Source organism: Chiloscyllium punctatum, chromosome 40, assembly GCF_047496795.1.
Source record: "Chiloscyllium punctatum isolate Juve2018m chromosome 40, sChiPun1.3, whole genome shotgun sequence".
Lineage (NCBI taxonomy): Eukaryota > Metazoa > Chordata > Chondrichthyes > Orectolobiformes > Hemiscylliidae > Chiloscyllium > Chiloscyllium punctatum.
Genome location: NC_092778.1, coordinates 15,558,388 through 15,582,070, shown reverse-complemented (window position 1 = coordinate 15,582,070; position 23,683 = coordinate 15,558,388). Strand labels below are relative to the sequence as shown.

The window sequence follows — 23,683 nt, the reverse complement described above, 5'->3', positions numbered from 1 at the left end:
GGGCCTGTTTCCACACTGTAAATAATCTAATCTAATCTAATCTAATTGTCCAGAGGGCAACTAAGACTCAACCACATTGCTGTGGGTCTGGAGTCACATACAGTCCAGACCAGGTAAGGATGGCAGTTGCTTTCCCTAAAGGGCATTAATGAACAAGATTAATTTTTTTCCCTGACAAATGGTCATCAGTAGATTCTTAATTCCAGATTTTTATTGAATTCAAATTCCACTATCTGCCATGGTGGGATTCAAACCCCAGGTCTCCAGCACATTACTTGGGTCTCTGGATTAATAGCCCAGCGATAATACCACTAGGCCATCGCCTCAGAGTTGAATTATAATCCTCCACTACAAATCCCACTTCTTGGTTTTTACTTTTTGCATCATTCATTTCAGTCAAGACAGATTTGTGGTCCCATCATATACATTTTAAACACTTTAAATGGTTAAACTTCTCAATGTCTTATTTTAAAATTAAGAGTCCAATGTGCATGAGACTACAAAGGGCAAAAGAAAAAGTGGAGTGATTAAATGAAGCTAAATTTTCCATTTCTTATATAATCTTCATGTTTTAAAACACTTTGTTTCTCCCCTTCTAGATAATAATACCTTGCACAATGACCCCAATTTTTGGTCTATACATCATTTTTTCTAAATAAAACTTGTAGGTTGTAAGCAAAGAAGCAGTGAAGGAAGTAGACAATTCTAACATTGGAAGGCTTCTGAAAGAAGATAAGTTAACAATGTAATTAATCAATTTGATCACAAAAGAACAGTATGTTGCGCAGCATATTTAGTGCATGGAAAAAAAAAGGAGAAAGGAAAAATTCAAAAGGAGCATAAATCAAAAAGACAGCTAAAAAGAAACTTAATACCTCTGTGGACTGGCCCTGTTTCATTGACAAAAATGCTGAATTCTGTTTTCGTGTTTGGGTTCTGGAAGAGTTGAAAGCTTCTATGTTTAGAACGTGATTATGTCAGCGCACCTTTTTACTAAGAAAAATTAGTATTCTGTTCTGTAATAAGTGAAGGGTCTAGCTGTACTCTCTTTTCAAATTCAATGAACATTCCAAATAGCGTTGGACACCATGAACAATTCCTTATCAGACACAATGGACTCCAAAGTCAAACACTACTACATGTGCAAATGATGTGTAAGTTCTTTAAATTGAAACCTTTATTGAATTAATACATTGAAAAACAGATTTTAAAAAGACAAACTTCACAGAACCTGTAGAAAAATATAAGTTTTTCCTAAAATCCTGAAACAAAATTTCATGCCTATTGCAAGTTTTAGCTACTGCAACTAAAGTGTTTTAGTTTGTGAGCAGGCCAAGGTTTCCTTTCTGGAAAAATAGCAAAAACATGAAGTGGTACAAACAGCCAGAACCACACACTCAATATGCAGAGACTGTTAATGACCATAAAAGAGAGGTATAAAGAGATTGTCTACTTCCTGTGAACTTTCCCAAAAGTTAAAGAGGCCTTTTTTTTAAAACCTCATTAGATAGCCCTTAATTAGAAAGGCACCAAATTCGTAGATGCATTCTGAAGACAGTGACAAAAAGAAAATGCAAACTCAAAAGGTGAATGATGCGAATTCACAAAAGGACCCAAAAACTTGCATTGAAGTACATTTGGAAATGCAAGAATAAAATTGAGTTTTGGGTAATCTCAGTACATTTCAAAGGTTTTTCAAAAAGAAAATTCTATATTGCATACGCGTTGTTTCTTCAAAATTTAAAAGGCATAAAGCCATGAGCAGGAGACTGCAGTGTCAAAACAGTGCAGCTGTAGCTCTGCTGATATGCAATAGAGCGTAGTAGAAAGGAAAATCAGAATCAATATAAATACAATGTTCTGGAATACAATTCCAGCCAATGCAATGTCTTATTTAAAAAAAAGAGTATGGCCTCTCAAGTGAAGAAAACACCCTTGAAAGGATTCTATAAAATTACAATGCAGGCTTTTATTTTCACAGCACCAAGCGTCAGTCTCCACTGTATAAGACACAATGAAGTTTTGTATTGAATAAACTTGAATGATTTTGGCATTCTAGCTGACCTGGCCCAACTATGAGAAACAGACACAGCAATGAATGTTAATTATTGGTCATCTGAAAAACAGTTCTCTTAATTTCCATTGAAAAATAGAAAATTTGTTCTTTACTTTGTAGCACCTGCTTGGTATAAACACACTGTATCTTATGATCTTCTTGCTGAAATGCTAAATAAATAAGACAATTTCTTATTGTGTGAACTGAATATTCCCTTCTTTAGTTCTCAGTCACATTTTGTAAAATACTTGACTACTCTGAAACACAATATATTTAACCTGGTAACTGAGAAAATATTTACATACTGGACATCTTAACACCAACATTTTAATTGCTTTCTGATGAAATGTTGATATCCTTCAAGATACTCCACCTATGAACAGTGGAATAATTGTCAAAGGTGACAGATTTTTTTTTAAATGACTGTAAGGATTCCATTTGTGTTGAGTATTCACTATTGTATAATAATTAAAATTGAGACATTTGATCACTGTAATAAGTTATTTAAGGACCAAATATCAGAATCATTGATATTCAATTATGCATGCTCACTGTAATCCACATTTTCCCACAGGATATATCCCAGAACGTGTCCATTTTCTCCCCTCTTAAATTAGCTGGCTCAATTTATTCCGTAACTCTACAAACTGGGCAGTGTTCAACATTTCCATAGCTGGTATAACCTGCAGCAGAGAAAGAAAACAAAACTTTATAGTAAATATTCCAGTGGATTCTCTCAATCTCAAGGATGCGCAGGGTAGGGGTGTGTGGCCACGCTTAAGTGCCCATAGTGTCCTGGTCTGTGCAGACAAAAGGTGTATGTGCGTGTCTGGGTGGGATGCTCTTTGGAGGGTCAGTGTGGACCTCATAGGCCAAACAGCCTTCTTCCATACTGTAGGAATTCTATGATTCTCAAAATGGTTAAGCTGCTATAGAAAAATTAAATTCAAACAGTGTTTAACTCCCAATGTAAGTGTGAGGACAGGAAGATGGTCCAATACAAACATGTACCATGTAGAACACAGGATTGAAGCCAAGAATGTATCACTGGAATACACTTGTACAAGATGCTTTATATAACATAACGGGGCAAGGCTCTGTGGATGCCCAGTTGACTGCAAATGGTGCGAGACAAGAGATATCATGAACAAGCAAGGTAATGAAATAAAAATAATTCTGAGGCCCAATTGTGAGAGGATTGAATATAGATCTAGATTCTGAGGAGCTACTACATCATTACTCAAATTTCATAGCCTCCCAAAACTGCAATGTGCAGCAAAGATTAAAATCAACATTGTCAAATTCTAAAAAAGTGTAAACATACCTTACTTTGTAGAAAACTGTGAAGAGTTTGTGTCCAGTGATGTCCCTTGTTTTTGAATCTGTGGAAGAAATTGTGGATCACAATGAGTATATTTATTTGTTGTTTACAGTTACTCCAGGGAATTAAATCGGACCTCGGTGACCCAGTATCATACCCAACAAGATTAACAAAACAAAAATTTCCTCTGCCTGCTAGCTGCATTCCTGATGAAGGGATTTTGCCCAAAACATTAATTCTCCTGTATCTCGGATGCTGCCTGACCTGCTGTGCTTTACCAGCACCACAATCCCTTGACTCTGACGATGTCCAGCATCTGCAGTCCTCACTGGTCTTCAGTCATGGTACCTACAGTTGAAGGCTGGCACTTATACCACAGTGACTGACTTCACAAAGATAAAAGAATTAAACTAACAAGCGCTGCATACCCTTGTGAAATCTTGCAAAGACATACAAACAGATTTTTGGTGAGCAAAGACAGACTTTAAAAAATGCAAAGGAAATGTCAAGTATAGCAACATTCTGCTCAGAGAAACGAGAGAACCGTTCAAAAGGATGGAAGAATTTAAGCTCAAGCATCAAAAATGAGTATTCTTGTAAAGTACCTGCACAGAACAGGTAAGACATGAAGTAAAGGATGAATAAAAATACTTTGCCAACTGGGTGGTGTAGCAAAGATGTGGTAAGTACAGGGTTATGGAAGTTAAATTGGAATTGCCATGTTGGGAGAATGCTTTAGATTCTTATGAATTAACTTGAGTGTAAAACCACTGCTTCCATCCAAACGATGTCCACATTTGAAATTCACACAATGTGACAGCACTGTTTAAAGCAAACGAATACAGATATTAAAGCTTTTCATATACAGGAAAAAATTCTTCCTGAGCGTAGAGACTGCATGCTGTTAACAACTTGGAATAGGGAGTTTCCAGTTTTCAGCCTGTTCTCTAGATGCAGCAGCGACCCTGATAATCTTTAAAGTGTTGAAGGAATTCTGCAGCCTGAACATAGTGATAATTGTTCCACTTAGAGGAGTCCAAACCTGAGCCCATAAATGTATATCGGCCACTAATGAATAAAAAATAAGATTTCTAGAGAAACTGCTTTACCTCAGAATGGTTGGAACTCACTACTACGTGGAATTGAATACCATTTAAGGGAAAACCTAAATAAGTATAACGAGGAAGAAACTTAGAGAAGGATATAACGATTTAGGGAGACTCGAGTGGAAGGATAAACATATCAAATGATATTTCAGCAGAATTGCCTGTTTCCATCCTTTCTTAAATATGTGCAAATTATAAGCAAATGTGCAAAGTCATCCATCCAGTCAATTTAAATAATGGTTTACATTTGCACAGAATGGAAAGGATCAGCTGGGCAGAACATCTAACAAATGAAGGGGCGTGGAACACAAATGAACAAGTTGGCCGAATGCATTTTGGAAAAGACCAAGAGGTTAAGTCCAAGACTGAGGCTCTTACAAGAAAACAGACCTGCAAGAAGTGTTATGGAGGGAAGATTTCCAGGAATAAGTGGAAGACAGAGAAAGGGAATTGAGGATATTAGATGGTTTGAAAATTGAAATAAGTGATTGGCAAATGAAAAGAAAACTGGCAGAGAGACTTGGAGGAAACCACACAAGTCAAGAATCTGCCTTTCGAGAGAGCACACACCACGATGATGATAAGAAAAATAGAACTGTGACAGAATTTTTGCAACAAAGAGTGTCCTATTAACTTGTTGACCAATTCGTTGGGAAAATAAAACCTAGAGTTGTTTAAAATACCAATACCAAGGTGGAAGCTAATCATCTAAAATTCTTCTCTGCATCCAAATGAGTTTTAAGCCTGTTTTAAGTTTTGCCCTTATGGGTTTCAGCAAACTCTGATCTTCCTATGTTTCTCTATTTGTTGAACATTTTACTCTACATCTCTTTGAGATCCATTACTTAGTATGGAACTAGAAGTATTTTCCTATCATTACTTGGTCAACATTGAGGAGAATATCAGAGAAATTTGACAGTATTTGCTGAGACTTTTCAAAACGTAGAAAATAAAATTCTAGGCTCTGTCTCACATTGGAGAGCACTAGCAAAGCCATCAGATATTATCAATCACTTGATCCTTACCAGATTAGGCAACAACTGGTTTCCATCCCAAAAAGACACAAGTGAACCAGCTATGATAAGACCATAAAATGTCGGACCATCAGATGTTGGAGCAGAAATAGGACATATAGCCCATGAAGTCTGCTCTGTTATTCAAAGGAATCATGGATGATCTGATAACCTTCAACTCCACTTTCCTTTATGAAAACCCTCAATTCCCATCCTGATTAGAAGTATCTCAGCCTTTTACAACGTCAGACAGCTTTATGATCACTCATTTACTGGTACTAACTTTTTAAAAGTTAGTTTGAATTCTGAAATTGCTATGGTTAGTTTTGAGCTTGTGCTCACAATTATCAAATCTACACCAACGCACTGAAGCTTGTATTCTGTAGGCCGATTTCAACCAAGGTAAACATTGGTTTCTGCAACCCCCTCAGCTGAGCACAGCTGGAGGGTAGGAAGAGAAGTAAACAGAATCAAGCTTCTATTGAAGATCCTGATGGTTAAGTAACAATTAAAGATGCACACATTTCAGCAAGCTGTCGGGGACATAAAACCCTTCGACCTGTATGTCAGCAGGGAGAAGGAAAGAAAAATACTAATTTCTAAGAAGAAACTATTTAAAAACACACAGGATTGAATTCTCAAGCTTGGATATCACCCAGGAAAAAAATGGTATGGGACCCCCTGGGTAAAGAGCTGTCTTCCAATTTTAAAGATACAAAACCTACAGCAATGTAGTATTTTGTTTGGAATATAAACAAACAGGTCACAAATATTACAGCACATCAGATTGCAGGAGAAATACTTTTCAGCGATTCAACTGCCTATTAGCACTTAGCTTTTGAATGATGCATTACAATAATATAAAATATAAACGATGATCTCTGAATTCCATTGGCCAATTTAATAACTTGCCTACCATAGAATGAGAAAGGGACCAAAACAGTTGTCTAATTCAGATTTGTTTCATGAAACCTAGCCAATTGTGTGGGTTAGGTGATCACTGCAGCTGGTTTAAGTCAAAAACAGCGTTCTGAAATTAATGTTTGACCAAGGACAAGGAAACCAGTCAGACAGGCTACATGCGAATTATACAAAGATCTTCATCTATTAATTTGCACAATTATGGGAATCTTCACATATTAGAGATGAAACCTCAGCTACAATCATCAAACCTGAAAACACAACCCTAGCAAACACAGAGTACAAGCAAGAAGTTATTTCAAGGTAAACCAGGGGAGATGGATTTCAGAATGCAAAACTGAACAGGCTCAAGGAGCAAGGGGCCTGCTTTGACAGCATTGATCTGGTAGTAGTATCTTGGAACAGAGAATTTAACAGATAATTTCTGCAGTCCAGTTCTGCTGCTGACAGTCCAAGAAAGCCAACTAACCACGGGTTCAAGTCAAGAACACATTTTAAACTCCAATCATTTATTAACTTTGTGCCAGCCACTTGAGCCACATACACAGGTACAAAGGCTGTATGTTTGCCAACACATCTTTTATTACTGTTCGAAAATAAAGATGTCTTTTCTTTCACTCCAGGAAACCTTGTGGTTGGCTCCTTGTTGCTTACAATGAAAGCAGTTAAACTACATTTTAATTAGGGAAAGGTGTGGTTCCACACCAAAACAAACTGAAACCTTTATTGCAAACAGTTAAAGAAGCTGAAATAAAAAGGGAGTTGGCTTATTCCTCATTTGATTGTATGGGTGCGGGTAGTGCATCTCTTCATGTGAATTACTTTTGAAAACATCACATTAAAAGGCCAATACATTTAAAACCCACACGCCAAATACATTTTAAAAATCACCTCACATCACAAGGCAGCCAACTGGAGACATCTGACATTACCTTCAACATTTAAACTACATCTTTGCAGATCCCAGAAATACTCACTCGTGCCATGACTCCACAAGAACGGTGAGCACAGGGATGCTAACAGATTGGATAGTTGCTTGTTTAAAAGTCAGGAAGAGGGTCACCAGATCAGAGACATAGTCAGCATCATGACGCTTAAACCTAAATAAAATTAGAAGATAAAATAAAATAGCACATTACCACTTTTCTCACAACGATTTTAATAACAGTGCAAGAATAAACCTGGTATGAAAAGGAGAAGAAAACCACAGAGGTATTTGTAAGAAAACAATGATAAACTCCAAACAACTGAAACTGAACTTTCAAACATATTCTTGAAAAAAGAATTAAAGGAGACAAGGGGTGGCTCAGTGGCTAGCGCTGCTGCGTCTCAGTGCAGAGACCCAGGTTTGATTCCACAGTTGGGTGACTGACTGTGTGGAGTTTGCACATTCTCTTAGGGTCTGCTTGGGTTTCCTCCGGGTGTGCCAGTTTCCCCCCTCAGTCCAAAGATGTGTAGATTAGGTGGACTAGCCATGTGAAATGCAGGGTTACAGGGACAGGGTAGGGGTCTGGGTCTCAGTTGGATGCTGTTCGGAGATTCATTGTGGACTCGATGGACCTAATGATCTGTTTCCACATGGTAAGGATTCTATAGGGCAGAACTGCTGAATTCTTCTCCCTCACTACTATGCAGTGAGCACGAAATTATCAGTGTATCCAAACTGAGCTCTATTTAGTTGGTAGAACAATTTCCTCAGGAAGATCAGTTTTTCACATACCATTTTAAATGAAATTTTTAGTAAAGTTAAGGTATAGTCAAACTCAACCATAGGGCTATTCTCTCACTAGAGAGATGACAGGTGGTAGTTTCACTCAAGGGTAACCACGCCTCAGGTGAAGGGAGAGGCGAAGAAGGACAGTCCTTCGTGATAACCTCACTGCGGGGTTTGAAACTACTGTTTGTATCACAGTGCATTGCAAACCCAACATTCAGCCAACCAAGCTAATTGAGCCCTGAAATTCCTTATTAACCTCAATTATAATGGTATTCTGTTTGCACACAGATCGGCATCACTGTGACCATTAGTCATTGCACGATAAATTGAAAAGCTCTTCACGAAACAACAGTCAGCTATAAGCGTAATTGACATGCAATAAATCAGGTCCTTTGACAAAGGTACGTGTTATTGGATAGTTAATTGCAATTACAGCAATCTTGAGAAATGTTTAAGATATAGGTGATCATGTGAAGTGAATCATAGAATCCCTACAGGCCATTTGACCCAACAAGTCCACACTGACCCTCTGAACAGTAACCCACCCAGGCCAATTCCCAAACCCTGCTCCTCTACATTTACCCCTGACTAATGCTCCTAACATACACACCCCTGAACACTATGGGCAACTTAGCATGGCCAATTCACCTAACATGCACATTTTTGGACGGTGGGATGAAACTGGAGCACGTAAAGGAAACCCACGCAGACATGGGGAGAATGTGCAAACCCCACACAGAATCAAACCCAGGCTCCTCATGCTGTGATGCAACAGTGCTAACCACCGAGCCACCGTGCCACCTATTCAAGTATTTGAATAAATGTGCAAACCCTATTTCTTGTAACCACGGTCTTGCAAATGTAAAGTCAAGAACTCAGGCCAGCAGGGTTGGCAAGTAGCAGGGGATAAACAGAGCCAAACGACACTGTCATAGAGATGTACAGCATGGAAACAGACCCTTCAGTCCAACCCGTCCATGCTGACCAGATATCCCAACCCAATCTAGTCCCACCTGTCAGCACCCGCTCCATATCCCACCAAACCCTTCCTATTCATATACCCATCCAAATGCCTTTTAAATGTTGCAATTGTACCAGCCTCCACCACTTCCTCTGGCAGCTCATCCCATACACGCGTGAAAGACTTGCCTCTTAGATCTCTTTTATATCTTTCCCCTCTTACCCTAAACCTATGCCCTCTAGTTCTGGACTCCCCGACCTCAGGGAAAAGACTTTGTCTATTTACCTTATCCATGCCCTTCATAATTTTGTAAACCTCTATAAAGTCACCCCTCAGCCTCAGTCGCTCCAGGGAAAATAGCCCCAGCCTGTTCAGACTCTCCGTTTAGCTCAAATCCTCCAACCCCAGCAATATCCTTGTAAATCTTTTCTGAACCCTTGGTATGATGGAGGCAGAAGCAGACAGGAAGGAGCAAGAAAAAAAATGAAGGGAAGAGGAAAAGGCAAATAGTTCCCAGCTGGCCAAAGTTCAATGGTGCAATACCTTAGCAGGGATGACAGTGGAGGAACAATGGTCGATATTTCTGTGTATAATGCAGAAGTTGCAGGATCAGTTCATTCCAAAAAGGAAGAAAGATCCTAGGAGGAGGCATGGGTGGCCGTGGCTGACGAGGGAAGTTAAGAAACATATAAAGTTAAAAGAGAAAAAGTATAACATAGCAAAGATAAGTGGGAAAACAGAGGACTGGGAAGCTTTTAAAGAGCAACAGAGGATTACTAAGAAGGAAATATGCAGAGAAAAAATGAGTTACGAAGGTAAACTGGCCAATAATATAAAGGAGGATAGTAAAAGTTTTTTCGGTATGTGAAAGGCAAAAAAATGGTTAAGACTAAAATTGGGCCCTTGAAGACAGAAACCGGGGAATATATTACGGGGAACAAAGAAATGGCAGAAGAATTGAATTGGTACTTCAGATCTGTGTTCACTGGGGAAGACACAAGCAATCTCCCTGAGGTAACACTGGCTGAAGGACCTGCACTTTAAGGGAATTTATATTTGCCAAGGATTGGTGTTGGAGAGACTGTTAGGTCTGAAGGTTGATAAGTCCCCGGGGCCTGATGGTCTACATCCCAAGGTACTGAAGGAGCTAGCTCGAGAAATCGTGGATGCGTTGGTGATTATTTTCCAGATGCCGATAGATTCGAGGTCAGTTCCTGCAGACGGGAGGGTGGCCAATGTTGCACCACTTTTTAAGAAAGGTGGGAGAGAGAAAGCAGGAAATTATAGACCAGTTAGTCTGACCTCAGTGAAGGGAAAGATGCTGGAGTCTATTATAAAAGGATGAAATTATGACACATCTGGATAGTAGTAACAGGATAGGTCAGAGTCAGCATGGATTTATGAAGGGGAAATCGTGCTTGACTAATCTTCTGGAATTTTTTGAGGATGTAACTCTGAAGATGGACGAGGGAGATCCAATAGATGTAGTGTACCTGGACTTTCAGAAAGCTTTTGATAAAGTCCCACATAGGAGGTTAGTGAGCAAAATTAGGGTGAATGGTATTGGGGGCAAAGTACTAACTTGGATTGAAAGTTGGTTGGCTGACAGGAAACAAAGAGTAGTGATAAATGGCTCCATTTCAGAATGGCAGGCAGTGACCAGTGGAGTACCATAGGGATCAGTACTGGGACCGCAGCTTTTTAACAATATATGTTAATGATATAGAAGATGGCTTAGTAATAACATTAGCAAATTTGATGATACAAAGCTGGGTGGCAGGGTGAAATGCGATGAGGAAGTTAGGAGATTACAGGGTGACCTGGACAAGTTAGGTGAATGGTCAGGTGCAGTTTAATGTGGATAAATGAATGGTTATCCACTTTGGTGGCAAGAACAGGAAGGCAGATTACTACCTAAATGGAATCAATTTAGGTAAAGTGACAGTACAGAGAGATCTGAGTGTTCTTGTACACCAGTCAATGAAGGTAAGCATGCAGGTACAGCAGGTAGTGAAGAAGGCTAATAGCATGCTGGCCTTCATAACAAGAGGGATTGAGTATAGAAGCAAAGAGGTTCTTCTGCAGCTATACAGGGCCCTGGTGAGACCATACCTGGAGTACTGTGTGCAGTTCTGGTCTCCAAATTTGAGGAAAGACATTCTGGCTATTGAGGGAGTGCAGCGTAGGTTCACAAGGTCAATTCCTGGAATGGCGGGATTACCTTACACTGAAAGACTGGAGTGACTGGGCTTGTATACCCTTGAGTTTAGAAGACGGAGAGGGGATCTGATTGAGACATAAGATTATTAAAGGATTGGACACTCTGGAGGCAGGAAACATGTTTCTGCTGATGGGTGAGTGCCGAACCAGAGGACACAGCTTAAAAATACTGGGTAGACCATGTAGGACAGAGATGAGGAGAAACTTCTTCACCCAGAGTGTGGTGGTTGTGTAGAATGCTCTGCCCCAGAGGGCAGTGGAGGCCCAGTCTCTGGATTCATTCAAGAAAGAGTTGGATAGAGCTCTCAAGGATAGTGGAATCAAGGGTTATGGAGATAAGGCAGGAACAGGATACTGATTAAGGATGATCAGCCATGATCATATTGAATGGTGGTGCAGGCTCGAAGGGCAGAATGGCCTACTCCTGCACCTATTGTCTATTTTTCCAGTCTGAAGTCTCTAATTGCTGCTTTACTTGGTCAGATTTTACTGCTAAGGGTTGAGGGTTGCTGAAAAACATGCAACAATCTTCACCCTAATATGGCCATTATCAAGTTATTAGGTGAGGGATATCAGAAAGGGATTGAACGAGAAACAATTTCCTCAATGATGGTTACCAAAGAGCTCATTTGACTAGTCAGCCAAGGCAAGGGAAACTGTGGAATTCACAAATCTGCACAATTATTAGACTTGAACTTGGGCTGATTGTGTCGACCAGAGTTAGTTTGCACTCACTGGGTTCAACAGAACAAGTGCGAATCTTGAACTGATGAACAATTTATTTGTTTTGCGTTATTTCAGTTGCAAGAAAGTTTTTTAAAATTAGGCAATACAGCATTCTTGCTCCAGCCTGGGCTTGGCTGGTGGCAGCAAATGCTGTTGAGGCAATTTATTTCAGGTTCCTATTCTAACAGGTCGCAGTAGCAATCTCATTGCTGCTGCTGGGACAAACAAACAGAGGAGCCTGCACAACATCCACAATTGTTCAGCAAACTGCCCTAAACATTGGTACAGAAGTTTACACTGAATGAAACTCAGCAAGCACTTTAAACCAATGGTGAATCACAATGTGCCTACTTAATGTAACAACATGCTGGCTCTCTTAGGAGGCATTTTCCCATTGGAGGTAATATAATGCTGATCTTTTCAATGAATTTAGAAAGATAATATTGTGACAATTTATGGTGGTTATGGAGTTGATACTATACACAATATTTAACAATGCAATTCCTCATATAGTGCACAGCTTACACTGAAGCTTTTAACAGCCTTCAACATAACTATCTAAACAAAGTACTGGGTGTTGAGAGATCTACCAACAGCAGTGAAATTATACTTACGCGTCAATCAACATGGTTTTATATACATAAATATTGCTGCACAGCATGCCACAGAAATGGTGCAAGATGTCCTCTTTCATGCTCAGACAGTCAAACAGGAGTTTCAGGGCCCAGAAATTTTTCTAGAAGTTTAACAGACAGTATTAAACCAGCATAAAGAAATTCAATCTTGACTTCTTGTATCATGCATCACCGAACAGCAGTTTGGAATGTGGTGCTGAAATGGGCTAAGTGGACAAAATGTCAATGGAAGAACATCTGGGTAAGAGCGATCTCAAATCACAAGGTTTAGATTAGGTACATGTCAGCAATGGTGCAAAGCAAGGAAACCAAAGCCACACAGTCCTTATAGGATGAGAGAGATAGAGAATATGCTAAAGTAAGTGGAGGAAACACAATGCAAGTCAAATAAATTCTTTAAGGAAGAATCAAGACAACTACAATAAATTGATAGGGGAATTGAAGAGAAAACATGAACAAAGAGCATCAGAAAACAGAATGGCAATTAAAAAGAAATTCAAAAATTCACTGCAATCTTATAAATAGTATGAAGTAAAATATTATTATTAAGGATGGAATGTGAGACAGGCAAGGCTCGAATACTGAATGAGTACTTTGTACCGTTGTTTATCAAAGGAAAAGTACTGATAATATTGATTAAGGGAAGCTAGTAGGGGTAAAGGACGCACTGGAAATCAATAGTAAGGATGTATCAGAAAATCATAATTCTACAATTCTAAGTGACACAGCAGGGGAATAAAGTTGTTTGCAAGGTTTGAGATCAGAAAGTTACATTCTGTTCCAAGTTCCAATTCCTAAAATATACTACATCTTGATGGTGGGGTTTGAAATTTGCAGGTTGACAGTCAATTAGGCACATCACATTTACAAGTGTTTCACAAGTGACACACTTCAAGCTCACACTTCAACAGGCTCACACTTCAAGGGAACCAAAGCTGCTTAGAGTGTTTTCACACCCTCCTCCCATATCACATCATATCTTAACCCACGGTGACGGAAAGACAGCATCTAGACCACATATTAATAATACAATTTCCAGATACCTTCAAGTATTTCTGTCCAACAGAGGCACCTGACTATACAATAGCCTTTTACAGCAGCCCTTTATGTATAATTTCCCAAATACAGATCATCAGGACAATTCAGCTAGCATTTATTTTCATCTTAACCTCAAACCCATTTACTCTCTTCCCATCGAAACATATCCCACTTGTTAAAATGGCACAGTTTCAGCATGAGCAAGTTCATGCTGGTCACCTCTCTGGGCATGCAGCATCTGGTACACTCTAAATTCTACAATATTATAGATGCTCTAATATTTAAGAGTATTTTTGCTAGAGGGTGAATTCCTCTTAAAACACCAAGGTCAACCATGCCGTTTTCTTTGAGTTTGCTGGACACAAAGAATCAAAAGTTTCAAACCTGCTAACCAGTTTGCAAGCACTGAGGGCTTTGATGCCATCCTGTGGCCAACAGCAAGACTGCAGTGCAGCAACGCAAAATACCAAACATGTACAAGGCTCGATTCCAGAATCCAGACAGAGACTCAGCTTTACAAATACAGGGCAAATGCCAACCCTGGAAATTAACATATGGGACAAATCCATCATCCAAGTTCAGTGTGTAATAGGGGAAGCAAATGGAAAGCTGGCCTTTATTTCAAAGGGAATGGAGGATAAAAATAGGGAGGTTTTGCCAAAACAAGACACTAGTCAAACAACAGCTGGAATACAGTGAAGAACTTTTGACTCTTTATCTCAAGGAATAAATACTGGTATTGGAGGTTCAGAGAAGGTTCACTAGGTTGAAACCAGGTGTGGCGAGATTGTCTCATGAAGAGAGGTTGAGTAGGTTCCGTCTGTACTCATTAGAAGAAGGAGGGGGATCTTATTGAAACTTACAAGACTGTGAGGGGATTGGGAGTAGATGGGGAAAGGTTCTTTCCCCCTGTGAAAGAGTCTGGGAGCTGATGGCATATCTCAGAATAAGAGGTCGCACATTTAAGACAGACATGAGGAAGAATTTATTCTCTCAGAGGGTAGTGAATCTCTGGAATTCATTATTGTAGAGGCTGGGTATCTTCAAGGCTGAGACAGATAGAACTTTTAATCTGTACAGGAATCACGGATTATGGGGAAATGATAGGAGGAAAGTGAAGCGGAGGACTATCAGATCAGCCATGATCTTACGGAATAGCTGGGCAGACTCAAAATAGACCGAATGGCCTCCCTCTGCTCCTACATCTCATGGACAATGCTGTAAAAACAAAACAGGACGGGTGGTCAGCCTGGTATCAATGGCAATGCTCCAGAAAGACAATCAAAAGGATGAGTATGGCACAGAGGCTCAGTGGTTAGCACGCTGCCTCTCAGCGCCAGGGACCTGGGTTCGATTCTAGCCTCGGACAACTGTGTCGAGTTGGCACATTCCACCCTGTAGGTTTTCCCCAGATGCTCCAGTTTACTCCCACAGTCCATCGAAGTGCAGGCTTTTTGGGTAGAGGGTGGGATGCTCTTCTGAGGGTCGGTGTAGACACGATGGGCAAAATTGGCATTAAAATGTAATGATCCCAAATTCCCAATTCCAATTGAACTTTAACTGGAATAGTTATATGGCTAGTATGGCAATGTGAGCAGGTCAGAGATTAGGAATTCTGTGGTGACTAACTGACCTCTTTTATCCTGAGAGCTTGCCCACAATGGCCGAATCAGGAATGTGATGGAATATTCCACATTTGTCAGGGTAAGTGCAACTCCAATAATACTCAAAAAAGCTTAACATCCAACACAAAACTGCTACTTTGATTGACAGCTCAACCACCTTCACTATCACTGCACAGCTGCAAAAGAGGGCACCATTTGCAAGATACAAATTCTCCTCGGGTCAGCACCTTCCAAACTTGCAACCTCTACCAGAGGAAGACAAAAGGAAGCAGATACAGAGGAACCTCAATTATCTGGCATTTGATTATCTGAAGTTCGGATTATCCGGACAAGATCGCTAGGTCCTAATGCTTGGCTAAAACTGTGTTATCCGGCACTCGATCATCCGAACAAAATACTCCCTGTCCAAGGCAGTCAGATAATCGAAGTTCCTCTGCACACAGGAACACCACCACCACCTACAGCTTCCCCTTTAAGGCATTTATCATATTTGCATGGAACTATATCACTGTCTCTTTATTACCACTGGGTCAAACACTTTGAATGGCCTTTCTGTGGGTGTCTCTATGGCTCCACGACTGCTGCAGTTTAAGAAGGTTATAGTCCGATAGGTCTATTTGGAAGTACAAGCTTTTGGAGAGCTGCTCCTTCATTAGGTCGCTAGTGGAGCAGGAAGGCCAAGTTCGGTAGCTATAAGGATGGCCTCAACTAGGATCTTGGGTTGATGTCACACTACAGGTGACCCAACTACACAACACACACTCTCTCGCACATTCTCTCTCAGATGCACGCATGTGCACACCCTCTCACAGACATATACTGTCACACTCACGGACACACACACACACACACACACACACACACACACACACACACGTGTCTATTGGGTGAATTGGCATTTGCAGATACATTCTATTTTGCTCAAACAGCACACAATCTGTAGACAGTTAGTCTATGTGACTTTTTATAAATTCCTACTTTGGAAATAGAAGCAGTTTGACTCAACGTTGGAATACAGACAGACTCTAACCTCACATCTTCAATGCATTGTCTGAGCTAAGATGTCACTTTTTCTTTTATAAAACTGTAAGTTATCCAGGGACTATGACCGTGACTGTGAAAGTAGTTCTGGGATTTACTGATCAATCAATCAAAACCTACATCCCCATTCTAAGTGATTAAAGAATAAACAGCAATCTAGGTTAGTTCAACACATTGCATCAATTGTATGACACATTGATCTCTTACTATAGATTCTGTGTCCTATGATCCTGCCCCACTAACGATCCGACGAAGGAGCAGCACCCTGAAAGCTTTTATTTCCAAATAAACCTGTTGGACTATAAGCTGGTGTTGAGGTTTTTAAACTTTGTCCACCCAGTCCAACATCAGCACCTCTAAATCACAGTTTTAAGAAGGCAGCTTACTGCCAACTTGATGCATTAAATGTACAATAACAGAAATAGGTGGTGAGAAACCTGTAAACAAACTACAAATAAAAACTGTGACTGTAAGGATGGTTCACGTTATTGAAGTATTCAGAATTCAAAGTGGGAAAACTGCAAATGATACGTGGGCTAAAGCCTTTTTGTTAGAGAAGCGATGTAACAGTTGTCTTCATCACAAGCTTAAAGTATTCATGTGGTTTCCCAGTACAAAAAGGAACTTTTGAACTGGGAGATAATGATATCTATCTGCAATATCCCATACATGTCACATTGCCATGGGAATATATTGCAGTGAAATTGTTTTGGGATTGGGTTTTGTTCATATATTTTCTCTCTGAAAAAGACAGTTACTTTAAAGACTTGAAACAGTTTGGGAGGCAGAGAGAAACCCACCAGGAAAAAAATAGACCAGAAGAAAAATGGCAACTAAAAACCTTTGGAGGTGGGATGTGCACAATTAAGGAGAGTTGGAGGGTCATCTAGCTAAATGCTGAAATGACTGCAAGAAAGCTCACATCTATCCATCTGGGTTGGCTCAGTGGTTAGCACTGCTGCTTCACAGTGTCAGGGACCCAGGTTCGAATCCGGCCTCAAGCAACTGTCTGTGTGGCATTTGTACATACTCCGTGTGTCTACATGGGCTTCCTCCAGGTGCTCCAGTTTCCTCCCACAATCCAAAGATGTACAGGTTAGGTGAATTGGCCATGCTAAATTATCCCATAGTATCCAGGGATGTGTAGGTTAGGTGTATTAGTCAGGGGTAAGGGTCTGGCCAAATGGCCAGTTTCCACACAGTAGGGATTCTATGATCTCAAAAGAATAGCAGGTGCATGAAGAAGAATCAAAGTGAATTCTTGAGACCCGTGGCACATCTTGGTTTGGTTCCAAACATTAAGAATCCATCAATATCCTGCCAAGTATAAAGGAACTCTTGGGTGGAAAAACAATAAAATGGGGGGGGGGGGGGGGGGGTCCTGTTGCGACTTTTGGGTTTTAAGAATAAACACTCATGAATTTAGTAGCATTTGCTTGGTTTAACTCGTCTTTTTGTTCAAAATGCAAAATCTTATGGCTAACAAACCTGAGTTTCAATTTCTTTTTTAAAAAAAAATTATTGCTGGTTTCACTCAAGATCAGAAGATGGAACCAGGTTAACTCTATAATGCTACACCAAGTACATATGCTCTATGAAAAACCACAGTCTTGAGGACTGATCTGGTTGAGGCCACTTTGAAAACTCCATCTGGGTATTTTCACTTAAAAGCATTTAGGAAACATAGTTGCCATCTCCCTCAACTGAATGCCAGCTCTCAGTTTATGATTAGGAACTAAAGGTCAGGAAACTGTGGCATTCAATGAGTAGAGGTCTTCAGAAGACTAGAAGGAATAGAGGAAGAAAGAAAACTATTCGAATTTAATCTTCTATCCTTTTTTAAATAACAGAATAAAGTAACCAGGTAAAACAAAGTTAAATTAGTGTAATTGTAAAATGGAATTCTAAATAACCAAAATTAGTTTTTTTAAAACATAGAAATTGGAAACTAAAAAGATGTTGAAGGAATGAAGAAAACACCAGCTATAGAATCACCATCTCCTTCAAAACTGAGAAGAGTTATAAAAAAGACAAATTTCAAAAGGGAAATAAACTAATTACAGTAATTTTACTGTTCTTACCCCATAAGCTACAACTAATGGCAGAACAATGTTGATCACAGAGAGATTCTGATGAAGCATCTGGGCAGCAGCCACCGTTACAAGAATCAATGCAGATTCTCTGTGAAACTGTAAGAAAGGATATTCATTCATCTAATAAGCCATGGAAATCAATACAACGTTTAACTGCAGTTAAACCTTTTGAATGTCTGTAAAACAAAAGCTTTGCTTAAATAACTAAAAAGTCAGCACTTTCAGAACAAACAGTTGGAAGTGATATAGGATTGTAATACCTACAATTTATTTTAGTCCCAGGTTTTAGGAGAGAGATAAATTGACTGCCGTTCTTGCAAGAGGTCTTCATTGATCAAGTGCAAGAAGTGTAGGTGTAGATGGTGTTTGAGGATAACACTGGAGAATGATGTATGGTTCACCTGATCAAGTAACTAACCAATACTCAAGTCCATGCCAGTGCATGAACAGAGGCAGGTCGAGGAGAACTAAGAATACCTAGAACCACACTAAAGACAACTCACATATTTAGAATAGCAGTTTTAAAAGTCATAATGTAGCACTGTAATTGAAACATTCAGCCTGGAGTAAATGTACAGGTTTCCGTGCAAATTAAGGGAATGCCCTGGTCAAAACCCTTAAGAGTGACTATTTCCTCCTAAAAGTCTCCCTGGGTAGAAGATGCAAGAACTTGGAAATAGTTCCAGCTCCGGTTTCTCATCCAAAGTGAAAATTTAACAATTTAGGTGTCGATGGCCTGGTGGTATTAGCACTGGGCTCTTAATCCAGAGACCCGAGTAATGTTCTGGGTACCCAGGTTCGAATCCTGCCATGGAATTAAGAGTTTAATGATGAACATGACAATGATGACTATGACTTTGTTGGAAAAACCCATCTGGTTCACTAATGTCAAGGAATGTGAAGGAAACTGCCATCCTAACCTGGTCTGATCTACATGTGACTCCAGACGCTCAGCAATGTGGCTCACTCTTAACGCCCTCTGGAAAAATAGGGATGGGCAATAAATGCTGGCCCACCCAGCAATGCTCTTATCCCATGAATAAACAAAAAAAAAATCCAGAAGGGGAAAACTGGCCAAACTAAGAGCCCAAAAACTTGGCTATTGAATAGCATTCACATTGCTTCTTGGGACATCTAAGGCAGGGGAAGGAAGAGTGCTGGAAGCATAATTAAATTGCAATAGTTACTGCAAGCCTGCTTGCACTGATACTTCGTTTGTCACGGCATGGCTACTGTGGAGCATCTGAACTGCTCCATGTCACCCTACTATTCCCCAGTCACTTAAATTATTTGTCTTTAACAAGGTGCTTAACACGTCTAATTAGTTGCCTGCCTCATGAGGGTGGACAGTCTTTACAGACCCTGAAAGCACCACAAATTAGCTTGAACCTGTAAGCCAACATGCTGTTTGGCAACACCATTTTCAGATCCTATTCACTTTGGCTTCTGAACTGGGTAGGTCCTAAAATCTCTCCACATAGATTTCCACTAACTCAAAGACTAAAGGTTCCACACAGTGGGATGTGTTATTCACTGTCAAATCAAGTTACCACACAAAACAAATATTCAGACCATCAGACAATAGAATGCATATACGTAGAACACGACTGTGTATTAGAGGCAAACCGTTTTAAAAGAAAGCTAGTACACTATGTGGAACATAAGTTGCATGTACACCATTAAAATTAAAAGATTAAAGTTAAATGTGGGATTTAATATAATGAATACAAAGCACATCAGGTAAAATTTGAAATGAATTACTTAAAGTGTTTTAGACAGCTAACCAGGTCTTTAAAGTTATACAGGTCACTAAATATTTCATTGAGGCTGCAAGTAGCAGATGGCTGCAGTTTTGTTTTCAAACTGTTGACATTTCCAAGTTTTACATATGGCATACAGCTGCCCAGAATTGAGTTTGCTGCACCTGTACTTACACAAACATCCTGAACACCTCTCTCAACAGGCAGAATTCAATTGTTTAGACAGCGTGATCAATAGCATCCACAATATTAAAATAATTTACTAATAATAAATAATAGTTTAATATTTAATTTGTAACAAAATAATTATAGGGGGATTTAGGTTCAATCAATTTAGACAGCTGGTATGACATACTGAATTATAACTCTGCAAGTTGAGGTACCAGCAGGGATCTTCAGTATCCTTCACTCCAGAGTCGGAAAGCACCCTAACTGCAGGCTCACACTGCAAATTTACCACTGGTTCAAGCATAAATTCTAAACATTACCAAAACAACAGCCAAATACTGCAGATGCTCCAAGTCGGAAATAAAAACAGAAATTGCTGGAAACACTTAACAGTCATACAGCACTGTTGGCAGGAGAATCAAAGACAATGTAACTGATATTCGGTCATCAAGCCAAATATCAACTCATTGTCTCCACAGATGCAGTCTTACCTGCCAAGTGTTTCTAATACTTTGTTTTTAAACACAATTAATTTACCAAGAACTTTTGAAAGAAAAAAGCATGACATTTAGGAATTAGAAATATAAAAATTTAAATACCAGGCCAATTAACATTTCAAAAGAAAAACAAATATTTCAGAGACAACTTAAAATACATAAAAAATTTGCAGACGTTGGAAATCTTCAAAAGAAACAGTACTTGCTAGAGAAACTCATTAATCTGGCACCATCTGTGCAGAGAAAGCACAGTTAATGTTTTGAGTCCAGTGATCTTGCTTCAGAAATTCATTGCCAGATCTGAGTTTCTCCAGTAATATTTTGTATGTTAAAAAAGCTAATAGGGCAGTGTGGTTGCTCAGTGGTTAGCACTGCTACTCCACAGTGCCAGGGACCCGGGTGTGATTCCAGCCTCTGGCGACGGTCTGTGTGGAGTCTGCACATTGCTTCTGGATGTTTCAGTCCAAAGATATGCAGGTTTGGTGGATTAGCCATGGGAAATGTAGGGTTACAAGGGTTGGGGGGGGGGGGGTGGGTCTGGGTGGGACACTCTTCAAAGGGGTGGCATGAACTCAATGGGCCAAAATGGCCTATTTCCACATTGTAGGGATTCTATAATGCCAGCTCATGAAGCTTCAAACAAAAGAAAATTAATCTTTCTTCTCTTTCGGATGTTCAAGTTAATAGTGTGAATGTCCAACATTCTCTATTTAGCTTTGTTATGATTGATGAAGACTCAGTTGCACTCATTCTAGAGATGAGCTGTGTACAGACGAGAGGAGCACAAGTCTGAAAGTATGGGGCTCGAGTAGTCCTGCACTGGATGATATTCTAAGAATGATCAATGTTCCAAAATTAGTATACAGAATGAAGAATTGCTTAATTGCAACATATTTTGTTTAGGCTGTAATTTTAAGAGTTTCTTTTTAAAAAATGCCAATATTCTCCAGCCCATGTCATTTACTCCTTAAATTACCATATACTCAAGTATAATCGTTCTCCCAGTGTCTGCGTGGGTTTCCTCCGGGTGCTCCGGTTTCCTCCCACAGTCCAAAGATGTGCAGGTCAGGTGAATTGGCCGTGCTAAATTGCCTGTAGTGTTAGGTAAGGGGTAAATGTAGGGGTATGGGTGGGTTGCGCTTCAACGGGTCGGTGTGGACTTGTTGGGCCGAAGGGCCTGTTTCTACACAAAGTAATCTAATCTAATCGTTGAATTTTTTGACCACTTTTTAAGGTTAAATTTATGGGGTTGACTATTACATGGATACTATTTTTGAGGGGCTGAAATTCATGCCTGTCAAAATTCATAACATAACATTAGCAGAAACCCAATTGATCTCTAAATGAATAAAGAAAACAATTAATTATGGTAATTCTGAAAACCTGGATGCGGAATAAAAGCCAGTGGACTGGAAGACCAGGAGCAGAGCGGAACAACAGGCATACTGGAAAGCTAGAGCAGGACGTGATGGCCAGCACACTAACTCCTGAAATGTTGATCTGTTACCTGTGAAGAACTAGGGTCAACCTTTTCATGAGATATATGGAAAAATTCCAGGTCATCTGGCCAAATATAGGGGGTCGACTTATGTGAGATTGACTATTACTCAAGTATATACGGTATCGCTACCCATTTAGCATTAAGTAGGGATAATTAAAAAGTGATATGGGTTTTATATGTATTATACAGGAATAATGTAATGGAAAGTATTTTGCGTAAAAAAGGGAGAAAAACCAGCTGACTGAAGGGAACATTGTCACATTGTTGCAAGTCTAGACCAATAAGAGAGGGCATTTATTTACAGCTCACAGGTAGCTTTACAAAAGCAGCTGAATTATTCTAATGCTTTTAAGTACATAATACCTGGAACTAAGAGGGTGTACTGCCTTTATTATATACAACCCCGCACAGTATTCAGACAAAAGATCTTTCACCTACCGCAGATGAAAAGGCTTTAGGTATGCCCACTATTCCATTCTTCAGATCTTCAATGATTGCTGTTGCATGGACAGCTGTGGTCTGAGAAGAAATAAATGTTTTCAACTTTTTTTTAAATGGAGGAAACCATTTCTAGATGACAATCTCAGGATAGGCAATAATTGCTGGGTTTTACATCCTCATAATATGAAAGAAGAAATATAGATTAAACTACAAGAGGAACCTCAGTTATCCGAAGGACATGGACGGGGAGTATTTCGTTCAGTTAATCAAATTCTGGGTAATTGAATGCCTGGTAACTTAGTTTAGCCAAGCATCAGGACTTTGCGATCTTGCCGGATAATCGATATTTGGATAATCGAGGTTCCTCTGTATACCACTTCACTACAGACCAGCAAGTTTCAGCTCCTAGAAGTTACTTACTTTCACAAATATATGAGGTGGTACCTGGAGCACATCTTCTGTCAACGTCAATGAATTGCATTGAATTTGAATCAGTCCGCTCCAGCAGTGAACCTGAACAAGGAAGAAATATTTTTACACACTCCAATTCTGCTCAATAAAAAAGACTTATGCGCAAGCAGAACCAGTCACTTGTCAATTTAGACACTCATCTGAATGTAGGAGACGCAGCATGCAGAAATGTGCCATTTGGCCTAACCAGCTCGAACCAGTTTTAATCACCCACCTAGGTCTCCTCCCATTTATCATTTAAAACCATTATTGTGACCATCTACTCCCTTCTTCCTTATATGTTTCTCTAACTTCGCCTTGAATGCATCTATATGCTTTTCACTTACACCCCCTGTGATAGTGAGTTCACAACTCTTCAGGTAAAGGAGTGAA

General features: G+C 39.7%; 1 protein-coding gene across 4 annotated transcripts in view; it reads right to left on the bottom strand.

The window, feature by feature from the left end:
• Positions 1 to 1,148: 1,148 nt before the first annotated feature.
• Positions 1,149 to 23,683, bottom strand: part of LOC140464377 (uncharacterized) — a 72,639-nt gene continuing 50,104 nt past the window's right edge. For 3 of the 4 annotated variants that reach the window (XM_072559364.1, XM_072559363.1, XM_072559366.1), the window contains 7 exons: positions 23,261 to 23,353; positions 22,838 to 22,918; positions 18,462 to 18,569; positions 12,656 to 12,777; positions 7,395 to 7,517; positions 3,381 to 3,438; positions 1,149 to 2,739 (listed from right to left, as the gene is read on the bottom strand). In XM_072559364.1, the coding sequence (XP_072415465.1) occupies positions 2,665 to 2,739; positions 3,381 to 3,438; positions 7,395 to 7,517; positions 12,656 to 12,777; positions 18,462 to 18,569; positions 22,838 to 22,918; positions 23,261 to 23,353 (660 nt within the window). In that variant the 3' untranslated portion in view covers positions 1,149 to 2,664. The remainder of the gene's footprint in view (positions 2,740 to 3,380; positions 3,439 to 7,394; positions 7,518 to 12,655; positions 12,778 to 18,461; positions 18,570 to 22,837; positions 22,919 to 23,260; positions 23,354 to 23,683) is intronic. The other variant, XM_072559365.1, reaches the window with a different exon arrangement.